The sequence below is a fragment of the Neoarius graeffei genome, chromosome 21 (assembly GCF_027579695.1).
Source record: "Neoarius graeffei isolate fNeoGra1 chromosome 21, fNeoGra1.pri, whole genome shotgun sequence".
NCBI lineage: Eukaryota > Metazoa > Chordata > Actinopteri > Siluriformes > Ariidae > Neoarius > Neoarius graeffei.
Genome location: NC_083589.1, coordinates 21,685 through 45,367, shown reverse-complemented (window position 1 = coordinate 45,367; position 23,683 = coordinate 21,685). Strand labels below are relative to the sequence as shown.

The 23,683-nt window shown below is 54.6% G+C and overlaps 1 protein-coding gene across 1 annotated transcript in view; it reads left to right on the top strand.

Moving 5' to 3' along the window:
* Nucleotides 1-23,683, top strand: part of zdhhc17 (zinc finger DHHC-type palmitoyltransferase 17) — a 40,956-nt gene continuing 17,273 nt past the window's right edge. The window contains exon 1 of the mRNA XM_060903737.1: nucleotides 1-77. Within this exon, the coding sequence (XP_060759720.1) occupies nucleotides 15-77 (63 nt within the window). The 5' untranslated portion in view covers nucleotides 1-14. The remainder of the gene's footprint in view (nucleotides 78-23,683) is intronic.

The window sequence follows — 23,683 nt, the reverse complement described above, 5'->3', positions numbered from 1 at the left end:
GGCTGAGCAGTAAGATGGCGGACGCTATGGCTGAGTATGAGAGAGATGCTGGATGTGTTCCTGTTCTTCACCCTGAGGTAACTCACATTTTATTCTTATAAACTCGTCATAAATGTATATAGTTATTCAGAAAGGTTTTATCGTTTAAACATTTTTTTTCTTGATTCAGTCCGTAATGAAAGGGATAGTAGTTAGTACTAAGCTAAAAGTGCTAAAGCTAACTCAGCTTCCCACTGCGGAATTACCATTAGCATTTTCATCACTTCTACCGTTAGGTTCATTCTTTTAACTGAAAGTTCTGCCGGAGGAACGCCTGTCACAGCAGTGTTTAAACATCTGCTCGCTGTGGTTATTTTAATCTTCATGTCCGATGTCGAGGTGCATCTCTGTACAGTTCGTGTTAGCCGAATCGGAGTTAGCATTTATTTATTTTTGTAGCCCGGTGCACAGCTAGCATTAGCATTAGCTCCATATATGGAATTAAATGTCATCCGGATGCTGCACAGAAATGATGCTGTTAAAAAGTGAGAATCCGGGAGTGAAGGTAGGATTGTTTTAATTTCAGTTCGGATGATAATTTTAATGATTTCAGTATGAAGTGTGGAACCGATCAGCGCTTTTTGTCAAGTGTGAGAGATTTAAAGGGCTGTTAATAACAAGGATGACTGTAACCGGAGGAATGAAGACGGGATTGGAGTGTGTGAGTGAGTGACACACACACCGTTTCGCTTTGATATCAGGTCTGGAACCACACATTATCCACGCACCAGTGGCGGCTGGTAGTCTTTGAAACAGGGGAGGCTGGTCGGTTAAGATATTTCCAGATTTTAAAAGAAAAAGGCACATCAATTTTGCCCATACTCTTGCCTCTGATCTGGCTGATTGTTGGCGGGGTCACAAACTGTGAAATAACAGGTTCTTTTGGCCCATTAGCCTACTGTCCAATATACATGATGGTGGTGTTGGGGGGGTATATTTTAACATTTTATATTTTAAAATTGTGGCATGTTGTTTAAAAATTGATCATTATTGAAAGCAGCTCTTTGTCAGGAACCTCAGCAGTAACAGCAGAGTGTTCTGGAATAGGCACAAGCACTGACCTTGGGGAGCCAAACATAGAGCTGGGGGCCACACATTTCATTCAATGACACTTTCCCTATATTTTACTTATTTTGACTGAGAAATGTTTTATTGACAATTTTGATAACCCTTCACTTTTAGTCCAGGTCTGTAGTGTGAAATGTTCTCGGCTGTGTTTTTGTTTAAAAATGTTTTCCAAATTGTAGCTGTTTAATTCATATCCAGAAAAATATATATATTCCAATATAATATACTCAGCATAAACATTTTAAATAGATTCTATATTTGTGGTCCATCCATGACATATTACTAAAGTAGCCTATTTACTGTTGTTGATGTGGGTCACTTGCTGTTAGCCAATTCACTTTCTCGTACCAGGAGAGCTGAAAGGAACGAGTATTATTCCCTACCTTTTTCACCAAGTCAATTTGAGGCGTTGGTCTACCCTGCTGTTTAATTTTAATTTTTTCCTCGAAAGGAAGACTGGCAAATGGCTTCGCCAAAATTAAATCAGCAATGCTTGGCATCCGTGCGCAGCTTTCTTGCTAGCTGACTAGTAGGGCTGGGTATCACCAGATACCTCACGATACGATACTATGGCGATATTTTGCCCACGATAACGATATTATCACGGTACAGCGATTCTGCGATAATCGATATATTGCAAGAAATTTCAACCACATCACAATATCTGTGTCACTGAAGAAAATCAGAATTTATTGACCACTGTAAAGTTACATTTCACATACATAACTACACACTCTTGCCAGACATATATTTGTCTCTATTCCACTGCTGGCAAAACCAAGAGTTGCTTCACTACAACATACAGAAAATTCCCATTTCTGTGCTAGTATTCTCAACTTTTCTGTAAGCATGGACACATCAGTGCTGCTTAACAAGCAGAATCAAATTGTTTTATGAAAACTTAAAACTTGCACTGCAGACTGCACAGACATTTCAGTGCTAACACTAATATCAATTTGTTCTTTGTAAACTTGAGAACATATACCTGAGAACATTTAACTTGTGCTTATTTTGCAGGAACAGCACACTGTCTGAAACACACTGAAAAGTGCAGTGGGCATCTTAATTGGAGCATCTTAATCAGGGATGCAAACAGCGCGCCTTTTGGCGGATGGCGCCTTTTTCACGGCTGAATCGCGCAGATCCGAATTTTTTTTTTAGGGGGGGGCGTTGGAGTGTCTGATTATAATTTCAGAGTAAATTCTGTATTAAAATTACTAAATAAGCAAATCCGTTACAGTCCATGAAACAGGAAGTATAAGGAAAAAACATTTTAAATCGGGAAGCTGCGCACATTTGCGCAGTCCTGCCGCTCAGGCTGCACAAATGTGCGCAACTTCCCGATTTAAACTGTTTTTTCCTTATACTTCCTGTTTCATGGACTGTAACGGATTTGCTTATTTAGTAATTTTAATACAGAATTTACTTTGAAATTATAATCAGACACTCCAACGCCCCCCGTAAAAAAAAAAAAAAAAATTCAGATCTGCGCGATTCAGCCGTGAAAAAGGCGCCATCCGCCAAAAGGCGCGCTGTTTGCATCCCTGCTTAATTTAATTGGAGCGAAACAGGTTTTGCAAAGTGCATTCTCTTTGGCCGGCTCACTTTTTTTTTTTTTTCTCCTTTCCTTTGGAATCCAAAGTGCCTCTAAACATCTGCCTTAAAGTTCGGCGGCGTCTCTAGGTTAATGTTAACAGCCATGCTTGCCTGTTTTTTTTTTTTTTTCCTCACTGCAACCGCCGGGGAAAAAAAGAGAAGACGAAGAGTGCCTTGCAGTGAGGTAGCGGCACAGCGACACCTCGCGGAGCGGAGGTGCGGAAGTCGTACTGGATTTACAACCCGTCTGAAACATGATTTTATTATTTGAAAAAATATCGATATTCAAATTTTGAGTATCGATATTGAATCGGAAGACAAAGTATCGCGATATATCGCCGTATCGATATTTTTGCACACCCCTACTGACTAGCCCCCTCAAGTTCAAGTTCAGTCACTCAAATAAACGAAATTTCTGGAACTAAGATAGCAAACTTGACAACACTATATTTACACTTTATTTACAATGAAAATATATACAAACTAAAAAAGCTGGTAGAAACCGTATGTAATGAATGAAATTGAAATGTAAGCTGATTTCTTACAATACACCACAGCACTTGCGAATCCGCATGGGACTGAACTGAAATTCACCGCTGCCTGTCTATATTTGAAACGAGCTGTCAATCAAAGAAAATATCCGGCCGCTTTCACCAATCACCAGTCTCCTCGTGGAAACTGCCATGTTTCGGAGTCCGTAGGCGGGAATTTTCGCAGTATTTGTCCAATAACCGTCTTGCATTTTGAGATTGAAAAGTGCATCACTCTCAAATGCCATTGAAGTGCACTGAGGCTGGGCTGCATCGCGCTGTCACGAGGGGGAAAAAACTCACGCGCACACTAGGCGAACTAGGGAAAGTTATAACGGAATGATTTCGCACTGTAGTTGGGTTGAGCACACATTTCTATGATTCTGGATCTGAAATAGCAATGTTATAAGGTCGGTTATAACATAAGCCTAGCGCAATTCATCCTACACGATGTTTGTCATTTTTAGAGGAGGCTGAGCCTCCCTCGTTGTCTTAGAGCAATCGCCCATGCCACGCACTTAATATGCGACAAAGCAATTTATTTCCAGTCATTGAAAAAAATCTCCCGGTCTTATTGGCCCAATGGGCGATGTGGGTGCAATCATTAATTATTGAAATTAAGTGATCAATCTCGTTAAATCAGTCTCATTAAATTTGAAGGTTAATAATTAAAATGTATCAATCCCATTGAATCATTTACTTTGACTCACTTGAAGTGAATCATACCATAGAATCAGTCTCATTTGAAGTGAATCATTCAGTGAATCGTTCAATGAATCATTTAGTGAATCATACAATGAATCATTTAGTGAATCATACCATTAATCCTGGTGCTTAATAATAAATTATCAAACAGCTAAATTATGGTATATTTCCAAATTATTACAATCACTTACCACATCACATAACTTTTATATGCACCCTTTTGAATTCGAGGGAGATTGGGGACTTCATATATGGTTGTTCACACAAACACAGTTTGTTTAATAAATGAATTTATTACACAAGGATAAAAATAATAAATCAATATATACAAGCAGTGAGGTGTGTGTGTGTGTGTAGGACTTGACCATGTGTTTAGCCTCGTGTAGCTAACTACACGTGGTGGAGGCCTAGCTTGTTGCTAGCTAAAACAAAAGAATGTTATCTAAATAGAACAAAGGATTAGCTCTGTGTTTAGCCTCGTGTAGCTAACTACACGTGGTGGAGGCCTAGATTAGCCTTGTGTTGCTAGTATGTGTTTGTGAAAGGCCCTATGGCCTAGCTAAAGTGTGTTTGTTAGGCCTTATGAGGCCTACTGAGCACATGTTGCTAAAGACAAAGGGAAGCTATCTAAAGTGTATCAGGCCTGGTCAGGCCTGTTGAGCACGTGTTTTCTCAGTAACAAAAAGATTCCACACTCATAACATTACCAGACTCACTGAAACCTTGATAAGGTCAAAATGTATGATAAGGAAATTAGTGTGTTAGTAAGCAAAGAAAAGCATGCGCAGCCTATCTATTAAACAATTGAGAGAACATAGAACCAAAATAAATCAACACGCTGCGTGTCTAACAGTGTAACAGATAAACCTGGGTTTAAATTCACACTATTCCAATAAAAACAAATTCCTAAGACTATCTTAATTATGCCCAAATGCCAAAATCTTACTTAATCCTGCCTTTAGCCTTTATGAAGAACTATTTGCCGGTGTAGTTTCGGGCCTCGCCGCGGGAGCACGTGAGCCGCTCGTGATGGAGGCGCAGAAAACTTTCGGGTCAAGCGGAGCACTTGGGTGGTTCCCGTGGAAAGCAGAGGATTCTTGGTCCGAACCTCAGCGTTCGTGAGGAAAAGTCTCTGATCAGAATAAGATGCACAGCGCTTTTGAGTTAAAAAGGATTCAATCGCTTCTTAACTTTTAATTGCCTGGGCTGCAGTCGTGACGTCACTTCTAATGCAAGTAAACCGGTTGTAACTCAGGTTGAGTTTAAAGATCGCGTGACTCTAGAGTTTACCTTTGCCAAGGGTAAGTAAGAAAATCACGCTGAGTGATGGATCTTGCAAGAAAGAAGACGTCTTTTGGGTGGAGAGCGTCTCTTTTGCGTCTAGACTTCTTGAAAGCCAGACGCGAGAGACAAAGATGGCGGAGCTTCCGCTTGGACTTGTACGCGCATGGTGGACTGAAGTAGATGATCCCGCCCACGTGTGACGTAGGTCACACGGAAGTTGCCTGGGAATTGTAGTTCTGACACAAGATGGCGGCATGATATCTACAGCGAGCAGCACCCGAAACGCACTCGCCCGAAAAACAGTTCCACTTGCCCAGAGATTTATTTTATTTTGGAGAGAACAGAAAACGTTTTTTTAAATTATTTTATGTGTAAAGAAGCATAATTAAGAAAAATCCACAAAATCATAACACGAATATATGCAGACACATTCAGAAAAAGCAGTTCTAATAGTAGAGCAACAAATAATTTAGGGTATATTCAGCTGTGGAGAGTTTTGAACGAGTATAATAATAATAATAATAATAATGCTGGAGTTTTTTTTCTGTGATCAGAGGAACCCAGTCCTGTGCAAAATGTCACCATGGAACCAAAGTGTAGAAATGAACTTACAGTTCAATAGAGTTCTACACACAAAGACACAGGGGCGAGTGAGTGGGGGGGGGATCTGAACACGGAGGAGAGAGGGAGCGAGCGGGGGGGATCTGAACGCGGAGGAGAGAGGGAGCGAGCAGGGGGGATCTGAACGCGGAGGAGAGAGGGAGCGAGCGGGGGGATCTGAACGCGGAGGAGAGAGGGAGCGAGCGGGGGGGATCTGAACGCGGAGGAGAGAGGGAGCGAGCGGGGGGGATCTGAACGCGGAGGAGAGAGGGAGCGAGCGGGGGGGATCTGAACGCGGAGGAGAGAGGGAGCGAGCGGGGGGGATCTGAACGCGGAGGAGAGAGGGAGCGAGCGGGGGGATCTGAACGCGGAGGAGAGAGGGAGCGAGCGGGGGGGATCTGAACGCGGAGGAGAGAGGGAGCGAGCGGGGGGATCTGAACGCGGAGGAGAGAGGGAGCGAGCGGGGGGGATCTGAACGCGGAGGAGAGAGGGAGCGAGCGGGGGGATCTGAACGCGGAGGAGAGAGGGAGCGAGCGGGGGGGATCTGAACGCGGAGGAGAGAGGGAGCGAGCGGGGGGATCTGAACGCGGAGGAGAGAGGGAGCGAGCGGGGGGATCTGAACGCGGAGGAGAGAGGGAGCGAGCGGGGGGGATCTGAACGCGGAGGAGAGAGGGAGGGAGCGAGCGGGGGGGATCTTAACGCGGAGGAGAGAGGGAGGGAGCGAGCGGGGGGGATCTGAACGCGGAGGAGAGAGGGAGGGAGCGAGCGGGGGGGATCTGAACGCGGAGGAGAGAGGGAGGGAGCGAGCGGGGGGGATCTGAACGCGGAGGAGAGAGGGAGGGAGCGAGCGGGGGGATCTGAACGCGGAGGAGAGAGGGAGGGAGCGAGCGGGGGGGATCTGAACGCGGAGGAGAGAGGGAGGGAGCGAGCGGGGGGGATCTGAACGCGGAGGAGAGAGGGAGGGAGCGAGCGGGGGGGATCTGAACGCGGAGGAGAGAGGGAGGGAGCGAGCGGGGGGGATCTGAACGCGGAGGAGAGAGGGAGGGAGCGAGCGGGGGGGATCTGAACGCGGAGGAGAGAGGGAGCGAGCGGGGGGGATCTGAACGCGGAGGAGAGGGAGCGAGCGGGGGGGATCTGAACGCGGAGGAGAGGGAGCGAGCGGGGGGGATCTGAACGCGGAGGAGAGGGAGCGAGCGGGGGGGATCTGAACGCGGAGGAGAGGGAGCGAGCGGGGGGGATCTGAACGCGGAGGAGAGGGAGCGAGCGGGGGGGATCTGAACGCGGAGGAGAGGGAGCGAGCGGGGGGGATCTGAACGCGGAGGAGAGAGGGAGCGAGCGGGGGGGATCTGAACGCGGAGGAGAGAGGGAGCGAGCGGGGGGGATCTGAACGCGGAGGAGAGAGGGAGCGAGCGGGGGGGATCTGAACGCGGAGGAGAGAGGGAGCGAGCGGGGGGGATCTGAACGCGGAGGAGAGAGGGAGCGAGCGGGGGGGGATCTGAACGCGGAGGAGAGAGGGAGCGAGCGGGGGGGATCTGAACGCGGAGGAGAGAGGGAGCGAGCGGGGGGGATCTGAACGCGGAGGAGAGAGGGAGCGAGCGGGGGGGATCTGAACGCGGAGGAGAGAGGGAGCGAGCGGGGGGGATCTGAACGCGGAGGAGAGAGGGAGCGAGCGGGGGGGATCTGAACGCGGAGGAGAGAGGGAGCGAGCGGGGGGGATCTGAACGCGGAGGAGAGAGGGAGCGAGCGGGGGGGATCTGAACGCGGAGGAGAGAGGGAGCGAGCGGGGGGATCTGAACGCGGAGGAGAGAGGGAGCGAGCGGGGGGGATCTGAACGCGGAGGAGAGAGGGAGCGAGCGGGGGGGATCTGAACGCGGAGGAGAGAGGGAGCGAGCGGGGGGGATCTGAACGCGGAGGAGAGAGGGAGCGAGCGGGGGGGATCTGAACGCGGAGGAGAGAGGGAGCGAGCGGGGGGGATCTGAACGCGGAGGAGAGAGGGAGCGAGCGGGGGGGATCTGAACGCGGAGGAGAGAGGGAGCGAGCGGGGGGATCTGAACGCGGAGGAGAGAGGGAGCGAGCGGGGGGGATCTGAACGCGGAGGAGAGAGGGAGCGAGCGGGGGGGATCTGAACGCGGAGGAGAGAGGGAGCGAGCGGGGGGGATCTGAACGCGGAGGAGAGAGGGAGCGAGCGGGGGGGATCTGAACGCGGAGGAGAGAGGGAGCGAGCGGGGGGGATCTGAACGCGGAGGAGAGAGGGAGCGAGCGGGGGGGATCTGAACGCGGAGGAGAGAGGGAGCGAGCGGGGGGGATCTGAACGCGGAGGAGAGAGGGAGCGAGCGGGGGGGATCTGAACGCGGAGGAGAGAGGGAGCGAGCGGGGGGGATCTGAACGCGGAGGAGAGAGGGAGCGAGCGGGGGGGATCTGAACGCGGAGGAGAGAGGGAGCGAGCGGGGGGGATCTGAACGCGGAGGAGAGAGGGAGCGAGCGGGGGGGATCTGAACGCGGAGGAGAGAGGGAGCGAGCGGGGGGGATCTGAACGCGGAGGAGAGAGGGAGCGAGCGGGGGGGATCTGAACGCGGAGGAGAGAGGGAGCGAGCGGGGGGGATCTGAACGCGGAGGAGAGAGGGAGCGAGCGGGGGGGATCTGAACGCGGAGGAGAGAGGGAGCGAGCGGGGGGGATCTGAACGCGGAGGAGAGAGGGAGCGAGCGGGGGGGATCTGAACGCGGAGGAGAGAGGGAGCGAGCGGGGGGGATCTGAACGCGGAGGAGAGAGGGAGCGAGCGGGGGGGATCTGAACGCGGAGGAGAGAGGGAGCGAGCGGGGGGGATCTGAACGCGGAGGAGAGAGGGAGCGAGCGGGGGGGATCTGAACGCGGAGGAGAGAGGGAGCGAGCGGGGGGGATCTGAACGCGGAGGAGAGAGGGAGCGAGCGGGGGGGATCTGAACGCGGAGGAGAGAGGGAGCGAGCGGGGGGGATCTGAACGCGGAGGAGAGAGGGAGCGAGCGGGGGGGATCTGAACGCGGAGGAGAGAGGGAGCGAGCGGGGGGGATCTGAACGCGGAGGAGAGAGGGAGCGAGCGGGGGGGATCTGAACGCGGAGGAGAGAGGGAGCGAGCGGGGGGGATCTGAACGCGGAGGAGAGAGGGAGCGAGCGGGGGGGATCTGAACGCGGAGGAGAGAGGGAGCGAGCGGGGGGGATCTGAACGCGGAGGAGAGAGGGAGCGAGCGGGGGGATCTGAACGCGGAGGAGAGAGGGAGCGAGCGGGGGGGATCTGAACGCGGAGGAGAGAGGGAGCGAGCGGGGGGGATCTGAACGCGGAGGAGAGAGGGAGCGAGCGGGGGGGATCTGAACGCGGAGGAGAGAGGGAGCGAGCGGGGGGGATCTGAACGCGGAGGAGAGAGGGAGCGAGCGGGGGGGATCTGAACGCGGAGGAGAGAGGGAGCGAGCGGGGGGGATCTGAACGCGGAGGAGAGAGGGAGCGAGCGGGGGGATCTGAACGCGGAGGAGAGAGGGAGCGAGCGGGGGGGATCTGAACGCGGAGGAGAGAGGGAGCGAGCGGGGGGGATCTGAACGCGGAGGAGAGAGGGAGCGAGCGGGGGGGATCTGAACGCGGAGGAGAGAGGGAGCGAGCGGGGGGGATCTGAACGCGGAGGAGAGAGGGAGCGAGCGGGGGGGATCTGAACGCGGAGGAGAGAGGGAGCGAGCGGGGGGGATCTGAACGCGGAGGAGAGAGGGAGCGAGCGGGGGGGATCTGAACGCGGAGGAGAGAGGGAGCGAGCGGGGGGGATCTGAACGCGGAGGAGAGAGGGAGCGAGCGGGGGGGATCTGAACGCGGAGGAGAGAGGGAGCGAGCGGGGGGGATCTGAACGCGGAGGAGAGAGGGAGCGAGCGGGGGGGATCTGAACGCGGAGGAGAGGGGGAGCGAGCGGGGGGGATCTGAACGCGGAGGAGAGGGGGAGCGAGCGGGGGGGATCTGAACGCGGAGGAGAGGGGGAGCGAGCGGGGGGGATCTGAACGCGGAGGAGAGAGGGAGCGAGCGGGGGGATCTGAACGCGGAGGAGAGAGGGAGCGAGCGGGGGGGATCTGAACGCGGAGGAGAGGGAGCGAGCGGGGGGGATCTGAACGCGGAGGAGAGGGAGCGAGCGGGGGGGATCTGAACGCGGAGGAGAGGGAGCGAGCGGGGGGGATCTGAACGCGGAGGAGAGGGAGCGAGCGGGGGGGATCTGAACGCGGAGGAGAGGGAGCGAGCGGGGGGGATCTGAACGCGGAGGAGAGAGGGGGGGAGCGAGCGGGGGATCTGAACGCGGAGGAGAGAGGGAGCGAGCGGGGGGGATCTGAACGCGGAGGAGAGGGAGCGAGCGGGGGGGATCTGAACGCGGAGGAGAGGGAGCGAGCGGGGGGGATCTGAACGCGGAGGAGAGGGAGCGAGCGGGGGGGATCTGAACGCGGAGGAGAGGGAGCGAGCGGGGGGGATCTGAACGCGGAGGAGAGGGAGCGAGCGGGGGGGATCTGAACGCGGAGGAGAGGGAGCGAGCGGGGGGGATCTGAACGCGGAGGAGAGGGAGCGAGCGGGGGGGATCTGAACGCGGAGGAGAGGGAGCGAGCGGGGGGGATCTGAACGCGGAGGAGAGGGAGCGGGCGGGGGGGATCTGAACGCGGAGGAGAGGGAGCGGGCGGGGGGGATCTGAACGCGGAGAGGGATGGAGCGGGCGGGCGGGCGGGGGGGGGATCTGAACGCGGAGAGGGATGGAGCGGGGCGGGCGGGCGGGCGGGGGGGGATCTGAACGCGGAGAGGGATGGAGCGGGCGGGGCGGGCGGGGGGGAATCTGAACGCGGAGAGGGATGGAGCGGGCGGGCGGGCGGGGGGGAATCTGAACGCGGAGAGGGAGGGAGGCGAGCGAGCGGGCGGGCGGGGGGGAATCTGAACGCGGAGAGGGAGGGAGCGAGCGGGCGGGCAGGGGGGAATCTGAACGCGGAGAGGGAGGGAGCGAGCGGGCGGGCGGGGGGGAATCTGAACGCGGAGAGGGAGGGAGCGAGCGGGCGGGCGGGGGGGAATCTGAGCGGGAGCGAGCGGGCGGGCGTGGGGGAATCTGAACGCGGAGCGGGAGCTGGCGGGCGGGCGGGGGGGAAATCTGAACGCGGAGAGGGAGGGAGCGAGCGGGGCGGGCGGGGGGGAATCTGAACGCGGAGAGGGAGGGAGCGAGCGGGCGGGCGGGGGGGAATCTGAACGCGGAGAGGGAGGGAGCAAGCGGGCGGGCGGGGGGGAATCTGAACGCGGAGAGGGAGGGAGCGAGAGCGGGCGGGCGGGGGGGAATCTGAGCGGGGAGCGAGCGGGCGGGCGTGGGGGGAATCTGAACGCGGAGGCGGGAGCGGGCGGGGGGGAATCTGAACGCGGAGAGGGAGGGAGCGAGCGGGCGGGCGGGGGGGAATCTGAACGCGGAGGAGGGAGGGAGCGGGGGGGGAGGGCGGGGGGAATCTGAACGCGGAGAGGGAGGGAGCCGAGCGGGCGGGCGGGGGGGAATCTGAACGCGGAGAGGGAGGGAGCGAGCGGAGCGGGCGGGGGGAATCTGAACGCGGAGGAGAGAGCGAGCGGAGGCGGGGGGGATCTGACGCGGAGGAGAGAGGGACGCGAGCGGGGGGGATCTGAACGCCGGGAGGAGAGAGGGAGCGAGCGGGGGGGATCTGAACCGCGGAGGAGAGAGGGAGCGAGCGGGGGGGATCTGAACGCGGAGGAGAGAGGGAGCGAGCGGGGGGGATCTGAACGCGGAGGAGAGAGGGAGCGAGCGGGGGGGATCTGAACGCGGAGGAGAGAGGGAGCGAGCGGGGGGATCTGAACGCGAGGAGAGGAGAGAGGGAGCGAGCGGGGGGGATCTGAACGCGGAGGAGAGAGGGAGCGAGCGGGGGGGATCTGAACGCGGAGGAGAGAGGGAGCGAGCGGGGGGGATCTGAACGCGGAGGAGAGAGGGAGCGAGCGGGGGGGATCTGAACGCGGAGGAGAGAGGGAGCGAGCGGGGGGGATCTGAACGCGGAGGAGAGAGGGAGCGAGCGGGGGGATCTGAACGCGGAGGAGAGAGGGAGCGAGCGGGGGGGATCTGAACGCGGAGGAGAGAGGGAGCGAGCGGGGGGGATCTGAACGCGGAGGAGAGAGGGAGCGAGCGGGGGGATCTGAACGCGGAGGAGAGAGGAGCGAGCGGGGGGGATCTGAACGCGGAGGAGAGAGGGAGCGAGCGGGGGGGATCTGAACGCGGAGGAGAGAGGGAGCGAGCGGGGGGGATCTGAACGCGGAGGAGAGGGGAGCGAGCGGGGGGGATCTGAACGCGGAGGAGAGAGGGAGCGAGCGGGGGGGATCTGAACGCGGAGGAGAGAGGGAGCGAGCGGGGGGGATCTGAACGCGGAGGAGAGAGGGAGCGAGCGGGGGGGATCTGAACGCGGAGGAGAGAGGGAGCGAGCGGGGGGATCTGAACGCGGAGGAGAGAGGGAGCGAGCGGGGGGGATCTGAACGGGCGGAGGAGAGAGGGAGCGAGCGGGGGGGATCTGAACGCGGAGGAGAGAGGGAGCGAGCGGGGGGATCTGAACGCGGAGGAGAGAGGGAGCGAGCGGGGGGGATCTGAACGCGGAGGAGAGAGGGAGCGAGCGGGGGGGATCTGAACGCGGAGGAGAGAGGGAGCGAGCGGGGGGGATCTGAACGCGGAGGAGAGAGGGGAGCGAGCGGGGGGGATCTGAACGCGGAGGAGAGAGGGAGCGAGCGGGGGGGGATCTGAACGCGGAGGAGAGAGGGAGCGAGCGGGGGGGATCTGAACGCGGAGGAGAGAGGGAGCGAGCGGGGGGGATCTGAACGCGGAGGAGAGAGGGAGCGAGCGGGGGGGATCTGAACGCGGAGGAGAGAGGGAGCGAGCGGGGGGGGATCTGAACGCGGAGGAGAGAGGGAGCGAGCGGGGGGGATCTGAACGCGGAGGAGAGAGGGAGCGAGCGGGGGGGATCTGAACGCGGAGGAGAGAGGGAGCGAGCGGGGGGGATCTGAACGCGGAGGAGAGAGGGAGCGAGCGGGGGGGATCTGAACGCGGAGGAGAGAGGGAGCGAGCGGGGGGGATCTGAACGCGGAGGAGAGGGGGAGCGAGCGGGGGGGATCTGAACGCGGAGGAGAGGGGGAGCGAGCGGGGGGATCTGAACGCGGAGGAGAGGGGGAGCGAGCGGGGGGGGGATCTGAACGCGGAGGAGAGGGAGCGAGCGGGGGGGATCTGAACGCGGAGGAGAGAGGGAGCGAGCGGGGGGATCTGAACGCGGAGGAGAGAGGGAGCGAGCGGGGGGGATCTGAACGCGGAGGAGAGGGAGCGAGCGGGGGGGATCTGAACGCGGAGGAGAGGGAGCGAGCGGGGGGGATCTGAACGCGGAGGAGAGGGAGCGAGAGCGGGGGGGATCTGAACGCGGAGGAGAGGGAGCGAGCGGGGGGGATCTGAACGCGGAGGAGAGAGGGAGCGAGCGGGGGGGATCTGAACGCGGAGGAGAGAGGGAGCGAGCGGGGGGATCTGAACGCGGAGGAGAGAGGAGCGAGCGGGGGGGATCTGAACGCGGAGGAGAGGGAGCGAGCGGGGGGGATCTAGAACGCGGAGGAGAGGGAGCGAGCGGGGGGGATCTGAACGCGGAGGAGAGGGAGCGAGCGGGGGGGATCTGAACGCGGAGGAGAGGGAGCGAGCGGGGGGGGATCTGAACGCGGAGGAGAGGGAGCGAGCGGGGGGGATCTGAACGCGGAGGAGAGGGAGCGAGCGGGGGGGATCTGAACGCGGAGGAGAGGGAGCGAGCGGGGGGGATCTGAACGCGGAGGAGAGGGAGCGAGCGGGGGGATCTGAACGCGGAGGAGAGGGAGCGGGCGGGGGGGATCTGAACGCGGAGGAGAGGGAGCGGGCGGGGGGGATCTGAACGCGGAGAGGGATGGAGCGGGCGGGCGGGGCGGGGGGGGGATCTGAACGCGGAGAGGGATGGAGCGGGCGGGGGGCGGGCGGGGGGGGGGATCTGAACGCGGAGAGGGATGGAGCGGGCGGGCGGGCGGGGGGGGAATCTGAACGCGGAGAGGGATGGAGCGGGCGGGCGGGCGGGGGGAATCTGAACGCGGAGAGGGAGGGAGCGAGCGGGCGGGCGGGGGGGAATCTGAACGCGGAGAGGGAGGGAGCGAGCGGGCGGGCAGGGGGAATCTGAACGCGGAGAGGGAGGGAGCGAGCGGGCGGGCGGGGGGGAATCTGAACGCGGAGAGGGAGGGAGCGAGCGGGCGGGCGGGGGGGAATCTGAGCGGGAGCGAGCGGGCGGGCGTGGGGGAATCTGAACGCGGGAGCGGGAGCTGGCGGGCGGGCGGGGGGGAATCTGAACGCGGAGAGGGAGGGAGCGAGCGGGCGGGCGGGGGGGAATCTGAACGCGGAGAGGGAGGGAGCGAGCGGGCGGGCGGGGGGAATCTGAACGCGGAGAGGGAGGGAGCAAGCGGGCGGGCGGGGGGGGAATCTGAACGCGGAGAGGGAGGGAGCGAGCGGGCGGGCGGGGGGGAATCTGAGCGGGAGCGAGCGGGCGGGCGTGGGGGGAATCTGAACGCGGAGCGGGAGCGGGCGGGGGGGAATCTGAACGCGGAGAGGGAGGGAGCGAGCGGGCGGGCGGGGGGGAATCTGAACGCGGAGAGGGAGGGAGCGAGCGGGCGGGCGGGGGGGAATCTGAACGCGGAGAGGGAGGGAGCGAGCGGGCGGGCGGGGGGGGAATCTGAACGCGGAGAGGGAGGGAGCGAGCGGGCGGGCGGGGGGGAATCTGAACGCGGAGAGGGAGGGAGCGAGCGGGCGGGCGGGGGGAATCTGAACGCGGAGAGGGAGGGAGCGAGCGGGCGGGCGGGGGGGAATCTGAACGCGGAGAGGGAGGAGCGAGCGGGCGGGCGGGGGGGAATCTGAACGCGGAGAGGGAGGGAGCGAGCGGCGGGCGGGGGGAATCTGAACGCGGAGAGGGAGGGAGCGAGCGGGCGGGCGGGGGGAATCTGAACGCGGAGAGGGAGGGAGCGAGCGGGCGGGCGGGGGGGAATCTGAACGCGGAGAGGGAGGGAGCGAGCGGGCGGGCGGGGGGGAATCTGAACGCGGAGAGGGAGGGAGCGAGCGGGCGGGCGGGGGGGAATCTGAACGCGGAGAGGGAGGGAGCGAGCGGGCGGGCGGGGGGGAATCTGAACGCGGAGAGGGAGGGAGCGAGCGGGCGGGCGGGGGGGAATCTGAACGCGGAGAGTGAGGGAGCGAGCGCGCGGGCGGTGGGGAATCTGAACGCGGAGAGGGAGGGAGCGCGCGGGGGGGCATTCTGAACGCGGAGCAGGGAGGGAGCGAGCTGGGGGGAATCTGATCGCGGAGCAGGGAGGGAGCTGGTGGGGGGGGTGAGTCTGAACCCGGAGCAGGTAGGGCGGGAGCGAGGGGGGGCAGTCTGAACGCGGAGCAGAGAGAGAGGGAGGGAGGAAGTGAGCCGGGGGGAATCTGAATGCGGAGTGGGGAGGGAGGGAGCGAGCAGGGTGCGGGGAATTTGAACGCGGGTAGGGAAGGAGCGAGCGGGCGGGCGGGGGGGAATCTGAACGCGGAGCGGGCGGGCGGGGGGGGGGAATCTGAACGCGGAGCTGGAGGGAGCGAGCGCGCGGGCGGGGGTGGAATCTGAACGCGGAGCTGGAGGGAGCGAGCGGGCGGGCGGGGGTGGAATCTGAACGCGGAGCTGGAGGGAGCGAGCGGGCGGGCGGGGGTGGAATCTGAACGCGGAGCTGGAGGGAGCGAGCGGGCGGGCGGGGGGGAATCTGAACGCGGAGCTGGAGGGAGCGAGCGGGCGGGCGGGGGGGAATCTGAACGCGGAGCTGGAGGGAGCGAGCGGGCGGGCGGGGGGGAATCTGAACGCTGAGAGGGAGGGAGCGAGCGGGCGGGCGTGGGGGAATCTGAACGCGGAGAGGGAGGGAGCGAGCGGGCGGGCGTGGGGGAATCTGAACGCATAGCGGAGAGTGAGGGAGGGAGCGTGCGGGCGGGCGGTGGGGAATCTGAACGCGGAGCGGGAGGGAGCGAGCGAGCGGGGGGGGAATCTGAACGCGGAGCTGGAGGGAGCGAGCGAGCGGGCGGGCGGGCGGGCGGGCGGGGTGGAATCTGAACGCGGAGAGGGAGGGAGCCAGCGGGCGGGCGGGGGGGAATCTGAACGCGGAGAGGGAGCGAGCGGGCGGGCGGGGGGGAATCTGAACGCGGAGAGGGAGCGAGCGGGCGGGCGGGGGGGAATCTGAATGCGGAGCGAGCGGGCGGGCAGGGGGGAATCTGAACGCGGAGAGTGAGGGAGCGAGCGCGCGGGCGGTGGGGAATCTGAACGCGGAGAGGGAGGGAGCGCGCGGGGGGGCATTCTGAACGCGGAGCAGGGAGGGAGCGAGCTGGGGGGAATCTGAACGCGGATCAGGGAGGGAGCTGGTGGGGGGGGTGAGTCTGAACCCGGAGCAGGTAGGGCGGGAGCGAGGGGGGGCAGTCTGAACGCGGAGCAGAGAGAGAGGGAGGGAGGAAGTGAGCCGGGGGGAATCTGAACGCGGAGTAGGGAGGGAGGGAGCGAGCGGGGGGGGGAATCTGAACGTGAAGGGGAGAGGTAGGGAGCAAGCGTGGGGATCTGAACGCAAATGGGGGAGGGAGAGATCTGAATGCAAAGGGATTGGGAGGGGTCTGACGGGGAGAGGGAGCGAGCGAGTTGGGGGTATCTGAAAATGAATGGTGGAGAGAAGTGAGTGGGGGGGATCTGACCACGCATGGAAGGAGTGAAGGAACAAGCAGGGGAGATCTGAATGCAGAGGAGAGAGGGAGTTAGCGGGGGGATCTGAAGGGGAGAGAGAGAGGGAGGGAGGGAGGGACCGAGTGGGTGGGATCTGAACGCAAAGGGGGGAGGGAGGGGATCTGAACACGAAGTGAGGAGGGAGGGAGTTGAGGTGATGTGAACACAAAGAGGATGAGTGAAGCAGTGAGGGAGGATCTGAACACAGAGGAGGAGAGAAGGAGCAAGTGGGGGGATCTGAATGCGGAAGAGAGGGGGAGTTGGGGGGTGATCTAAATGTGAGGGGGAGAGGGAGGGAGCGAGCAGCTGGATCTGAACATGAAGGGGAGAAGTGAAGGAGCGAGTGTGGGGATCTGAACATGAAGGGGAGGAGTGAAGGAGTGAGTGGGGGGATCTGAACATGAAGGGGAGGAGTGAGTGGGAGATCTGAACATGAAGGGGATGAGAGTCGGAGTGAGTGGGTGAATCTGAACTCGGAGGAGGGAGTGAGCAGGGGGATCTGAACGCAAAGGGGGAGGGAGCAGGGGGGATCTGAACGTGAAGGGAAGAGGGAGTGACCTAGTGTGGGGGGTCTGACAGGGAGGGAGGGTGCGGGGGGGTCTGAATGCGAAAGGGAGAGGGAGCAAGTGAGCAGGGGGGATCTGAACGCGAAGGGGAGAGTGAGCGAGCTAGTGGGGGGGATCTGACAGGGAGGGAGGGAGTGTGCATGGGGGGTCTGAATGCAAAAGGGAGAGGGAGGGAGGGAGCGAGCTAGTGTGGGGGGTCTGACAGGGAGGGTGCGGGGGGGTCTGAACGCAAAGGGGAGAGGGAGCGAGTGAGTAGGGGGGATCTGAATGCGAAGGGGAGAGGGAGTGAGCTTGTGGGGGGGATCTGACGGGGGGTCTGAACGCAAAAGGGAGAGGGAGGGAGCAGGGGGGATCTGAACACGAAGGGGAGGAGGGAGGGAGCAAGGGGGGGAACTGATCGGGAGGGAGCGAGGGGGGGTGATCTGAATGGGGAGGAGGGAGTGAGCGAGCTAACCGTTTTCATTATCGGCATCAAGAGAGACAGGGAGGACATAGTTGAGGAGAAGGAGGGTGATGATGATGATGATAAAAAGGAAAGGCAAGGATGTCTCCTTACAGGACACCAGTACTAATTTCAAATGATTCAGACTCTGTTGGGTTAAAACTCTGGTACTGGTGTAGAGAACCTTGATGGTATTTCAGATGAGATTGATGGCCTGATCAAACTCATCTGGAATACCATAAAGGGGAAGAATCTCAAACATGATCTCTTTAATAATACTTGAGTGTCATGATACTCGAGAGCAAAACTCATGAATTATCAAAACCATGTTGAGATTTCTAAACAACATGGCAGCTGCACAACAGTCCAATTGTTGCATAGTTGATTAACTCTCTGGGGTTGAGAGCTTTGCCGGCAAAGCTCGGCAGGTTTAGAATGAATAGGTCATGTATTGAGATAAATATCTTGAAGTTTTTATCGTACGAGCATGATGAACATATTGACAGAAAAGTGTAAAGTTTCTATGTGCCCACTGTCAAATAATAATATAGCTTTTAAAGTATCTAAATTAGATGAAACATAACTTGTCACCTTACTCAGTCACACTGGAGTCGGTGCGCTGAGCGTCTGCTTAGGTATTCATAAGACTATTTGCGTGGTAATGGAATGATGATCACTTTTACTCTTTCAGTTTTGATTGGTTTCGCTTTCATGGCGGGAACGCCCACCGTAAACAGGATAAAATCTGTCAGCCCTAGTTTAGGCTACCTGTTTGGAGGTAAAACTTGAGATGGCACGCGGATTTTATACGCTTCGGATGATTCAGGACCGTCTTGAGCACTGCGCATTGATGATGAGCAGGGCCGTTTATTTATCTTATTTATTTTAAACTTCAGCTCGATCCAGCTGAAGAGCAACTCGAGTAAGTGTAAATATTTCTTCTGTTTATTATGAGCACATCGGTTGATATGCGTGCGCTGTAGTGCATACATAGGAAACATGCCTGAGCAATTTTTCAAGAGTTAAGAGTATTTTCCTCAAAGATAGTTAATTTTGCTCTATTTTGAGTTTAGAGAGTGAAATGTGGAGTTGGAGTGGGTGCAAAATTAAAGTAATTGTGTAACAGAGTAACAGTTGGTTGTGGGTCTGAACTGAGTAAAATAGTACGAGAGTTCATTTCAAGACACACTGAATAGAGACAAATACCAGATAAATGAAACTGTTGTTGTTAAAGTTTTAGAACGGTGTTGGAATGTGTGAAAAACATGACCTGACCCATTGTGACGAGCCATTTTGATCATTTGACCTGATGGGATTGATAGTTGACAGTGGGAGGGGTTTTCACTCTTCTCATTGAATGGAATGGAATTTTTTATTCTTCTCATTGAATACCCCTCCCACTGCCAACCCTTTATCCCAAAACAGTAGGGGACAAATTTTTTGATGGCCAGTTAATTGTCCAAATCAATGGAGCAGATTTAAGTTTTTGTGCTTGATCCATTCTTCACACTGAACAGAATCACCTCAAGTGACCAAAACAATTTGACACAATGGGTAAGGTCATGTTTTGTTTTTTGTTTTTCCACACATTCCAACACAGTTCTAAAACTGCTTTTTACAACATGTTCATTTATTATTTTTTTAAAAACAATCATGACATACAAACTACAGGTATATTACTGTAGCTGAACTTGTGCTGAGTACAAAAGAAGTCATATGACTTTGAAAATACTGCTTAGATTTGTTGAAATTGACGACAAAATTAGAGTATGCCAAAATCATTAGCGCCAGAAAATACCCTTAGACCCCAGAGGGTTAACACACATAGCTGTCATTCTTGATTGTTTATATGGATTTGAACCAAACTTGATACACCTGTTCAATACAGGGTCCTGAGGATGTTAGCAGAAGTTGGGGTGTGGTCATCGAAATGGGCCAGAGTTGATTTTAAATAGCTGTTTCTCAGGAACAATTATTACAATTGAGCTAAATTTTTTTTTTTTTTTGTCCTGCATAATTCTTTTAATCTGTAACTGGATTTTTTTTTTAATCACTGAATTACTTCAAAAACTTAGGTTTTTGAATTTATATCATGTGTATTTGGAGTACCTTGTGGAGTTACTACATTATGAATGTAATTTTATTTTTAAAAACCGTTTTAAACACCTTGAGACAGTTCGATTTCAGCAGACGTTTCACACAACTGGCACTGAGCTATTGTCACAAAACCTGGTCAGTACATCTCAGGTTTCCATATATATATATATATATATATATATATATATATATATATATATATATAATGGGTTTGTCTCAGAAACTGGGTACTGTGGGGGTACCCCACTAAATATACTCAATCAATAAACTATATGGTTTTGAATGGTGATGTTGGTTTTAATTTGAAATAAAATAATGAAAGAAATAATACAGATAAAACTAAATCTTTGATGTGAATATTCAGTATTTGGCAAACATTTGTGGAAAAATAGCGGTTTGATCTGGGACATGATAAATGGTTGACTGCTTCGCATTCCCTTAAAAAGGTTGTAGTCCACTGAAAAGTCTACAGTTATCACTAATTGTATTTTAAGTTGTAGCTTTATACATCTAAGGATTGGTGCGCTCACAGAATAATCATAACCGTAATAAAACGTCATGCAAAATATTTGACCACCATCGTAACTCCGTTTTCCACATACCCAAAACCAATACGATCGTGTGTTTTTGATCTAAATGGAAAGCCTCAGGGTCAAGGTCACTACCTCACTAAAAGTAGTAACTTAAAATCACTACGCCATATAAAAATTTAGTTATAAATCTGCGATTTTGCTTTTTAAAATGAAAGCTGAAAGTAGGTATAGAATGTTTCTTACAGAATATGTTACGATGGTAGCTGGTCTTGCATGAATTTCTGAGCTATAAAATGACTCATGGTCTATTTTTTACCGTAGCGTGTTATTTGTGTGTGGGGAAGGAGACACATTAAAGGATATGGGACATGAAACATAAAAGCACGCTATCAGTTTCTTTCCATTAAAATATGAATTAATTGCATCAACAAATACAAAATCATCTATTAAATTCAGCAAAATCGTTATATTCGTGATGATTATATGGCATTTCTGCTCGACTTCCGATATGCATTTTTTGCAACCGGAAGAGCCGCTGTCACGTGATCATACGTCACAAAAACTTTCGGGCACAGCACAAGCGGGTAGATGAATGGAGAAGTGGATGACAAGAAAATTGTTTTTATAGTACATTGGACATCATACATTGGACATCATGGTGTATTGTGCTGCTTATGGTTGCAATAATTCCAATGGGAAATGCCCTGGAGTAAGTTTTTTTGCATTCCCCAAGGACCCGAAGCTGAGGAAAGTGTGGGCTCACCTGCGCATGCGCAGTAGGCTTTGCGCATGCTCAGTAGCTTGGTAGGACAACTTTACAGAACACCTGTTGAAAAAAAACTTTGCACCTACTGTTTCCCACAAACTGTATTCGGACCATTTCACTGAGGATTCTTTCAACATTAATACTCAGGTACTGAGCGATATTAATTCATAAAACATGAAACAGGAAGCATAAGGATGAGAGGAAAAAAACAGTTCAAATCGGGAAGCCGCGCACACCTGCACCAGGCTGCACAAATGCGCGCAGCTTCCCGACCCAAACCGCCTCTCTCTCATCCTTACACTTCATGCCTCATGCTCCATGAACCAACATCGCTATTTTTTTTTTAATCGGATCTGCGCGATTCAGCTGTGAAAAAGGCGGCATCTGCCAAAAGGCGCGCTGTTTGCATCCCTGCACGGAGGCCAGGGGACAGGGCAGGAATATTTTTGTTGATATGAGTGATCCGGTGCGATTTCGCGACCCCCCTGTTGAAGACCTCTGCACTAAGTGACTGAAAGTCGAGGTAAGGATTAGTATTATAATTTTGGGTGTCTCAATTATTGATTATCATGATTCTGACTCGTTTCGCCATTTTGAATGTTTTCATCTCGGACTCTGGAAGCATTGTATCTCAATCAGTCTCAAAAAATATCAGCAAAAAAAAAAACTAGCTTGCAACGGACTTCAGCTAGATCTATGATGAACTTTCAATGTATGATACAAAAATAATACTTCTTTCAACAGATCATTAGCCTTTGAGCAGAATTGTTTTTAACTTACCAGGAAGTGTTATCGAGCCGACCGCTTTCAGTTTCATGGGGATTGAATGAACTCTCACTCTCAGAATCATCTGACCCGTCAGAGTAAAGACAAGATCCATGTTCATGTGAATTTCCAGCTATCGGTTCGAATTGATAGGGTCTAACTTCACGTCTCTGTGAAACATCGGGAATGTCACTGTCGATGGTGTCCATTTCGGTAACCTGTTTACATTAGATTCCCAAGCGCTGGCTCCTTGGAAAGTTTTTGTGACGTCACGGGTCACGTGACCACCTAGCTCATTAATGAATCCTTGTTTTACGCTGATGTATAGAAAAACTTGAATAATGTGATGATTTTCACATTTTTGATGCCCTGCAGTGATTTAGATGGCATTTCTTATGGCCTTTATACATAATTATGCCCAGGTAAAAATCCATGTCCCATATCCTTTAACAATTTGCATGTGTAGAATGGAATTTTCCACTCCAACAGTTAGAAGTTGATCGTGCTTCCATTTGCGGTCTTTCTGTTATGCGGGTAGGTCGGACGTTATCACTGAAAAGGTGAGTTTTGACAGTTTTATTTTGTTTTAGTCTTGCAGTGTAAGGCAATAGAATGTTTCTTTTTCATCTTGCTTTCATATTTCATAGTGTTTGCGTATTTTGTCGGCTGTCTGATTGTGCTTCCTTATTCCTTAAGCTTGGTCTTGGAAGTTTCTGTGCACTGTGTAAGGTGAGTGATGTATTTTTATTTCTTTTCCCAATAGATAATTAAGTTAGACACTAATTGACGATTGGGATGAGTTGGAAGGGATTAGCCGGACTTCAATTTATATTTGTGAATGAAATTAAAAAGGCCATAGTTTGGGAACTATTTAAGATTAGTTTAGTGTGGGGGAGTATTGACTAACTGAGGATAGGGGGAAAGGGGGTTCTGTCTCTGGCTTCGGATGCAGGCGATGAGAGCCCGAAAAAAGCAGAGCAGCCAGAGCACCCTAGATTGACTCGAGCTGCTAAAGAGGAGCAGAGAGAGAAATGGAGGCAGGCGAAGGCAAAGCTTACACCCCCAGAAGCAATGCTGTCAGAGGGAGAAGAGAGAAAGATAATAATCTAGGGGAAGTGCTGCTGAAATTATTTTTTTGCTCATTTGAAAGTAACGCAGAAGTCCTAAAGAGAAAATTAAGTTTTTTTGCTCATGTCCAGTTTAATATCAATTCTTATTGGAAAGTTCGGCCTGACTTCACCAAATGGTCACGTGATGTTTTGGTTGGCAAGAGGTTATTTATAAATGGCCGATCGGAGATATCGGGTCATTCACACTTGTACGTTAATTAATTATGGTAGTGTCGTGTTATTGGCTGTACATACAGATTTGATAAGAATGATCCCAAGAGCTTTTACCGCATACCAAAGAAACCTGAAGGGGTGTATCTACATGACATCCTGCAGGCACAACAAAGTAAAGTTTAATAAAATGTATGATAACTGATGAATATTTGAAACTGAGTAAAATTTAAAAATAATGATAACAAATGTGTTTTTGTTTTTCTGTCCAGTAATTGCATTTAAAGAAAAGTATGTACAGAAAAAGATATTCCTTGGTTATTAAAGTTTTTTTTTAAATGCATTTATGTTTCCATTATACACGAGTGAACTTCAGAACATCGTTAAAGTTTTCCACAGTGGAGGCCAGATAAAGCAAGATGCTATCTTTATTCTTATTAAACACGACAAAAGCAACATTGAGTGTTAAGTAAATGCAAAAAAAAAAAAGTAAAATTAGAAAATGTATTTTTTTGACCATAATGTCCCAAATGAGAAACCAGTTTCTGAGACGGACCCATATATATATATATATATATATGCGCGCGCGCGCATGTGTTTATAATTTGCTGAGCTGGCCACTGGAGGGCA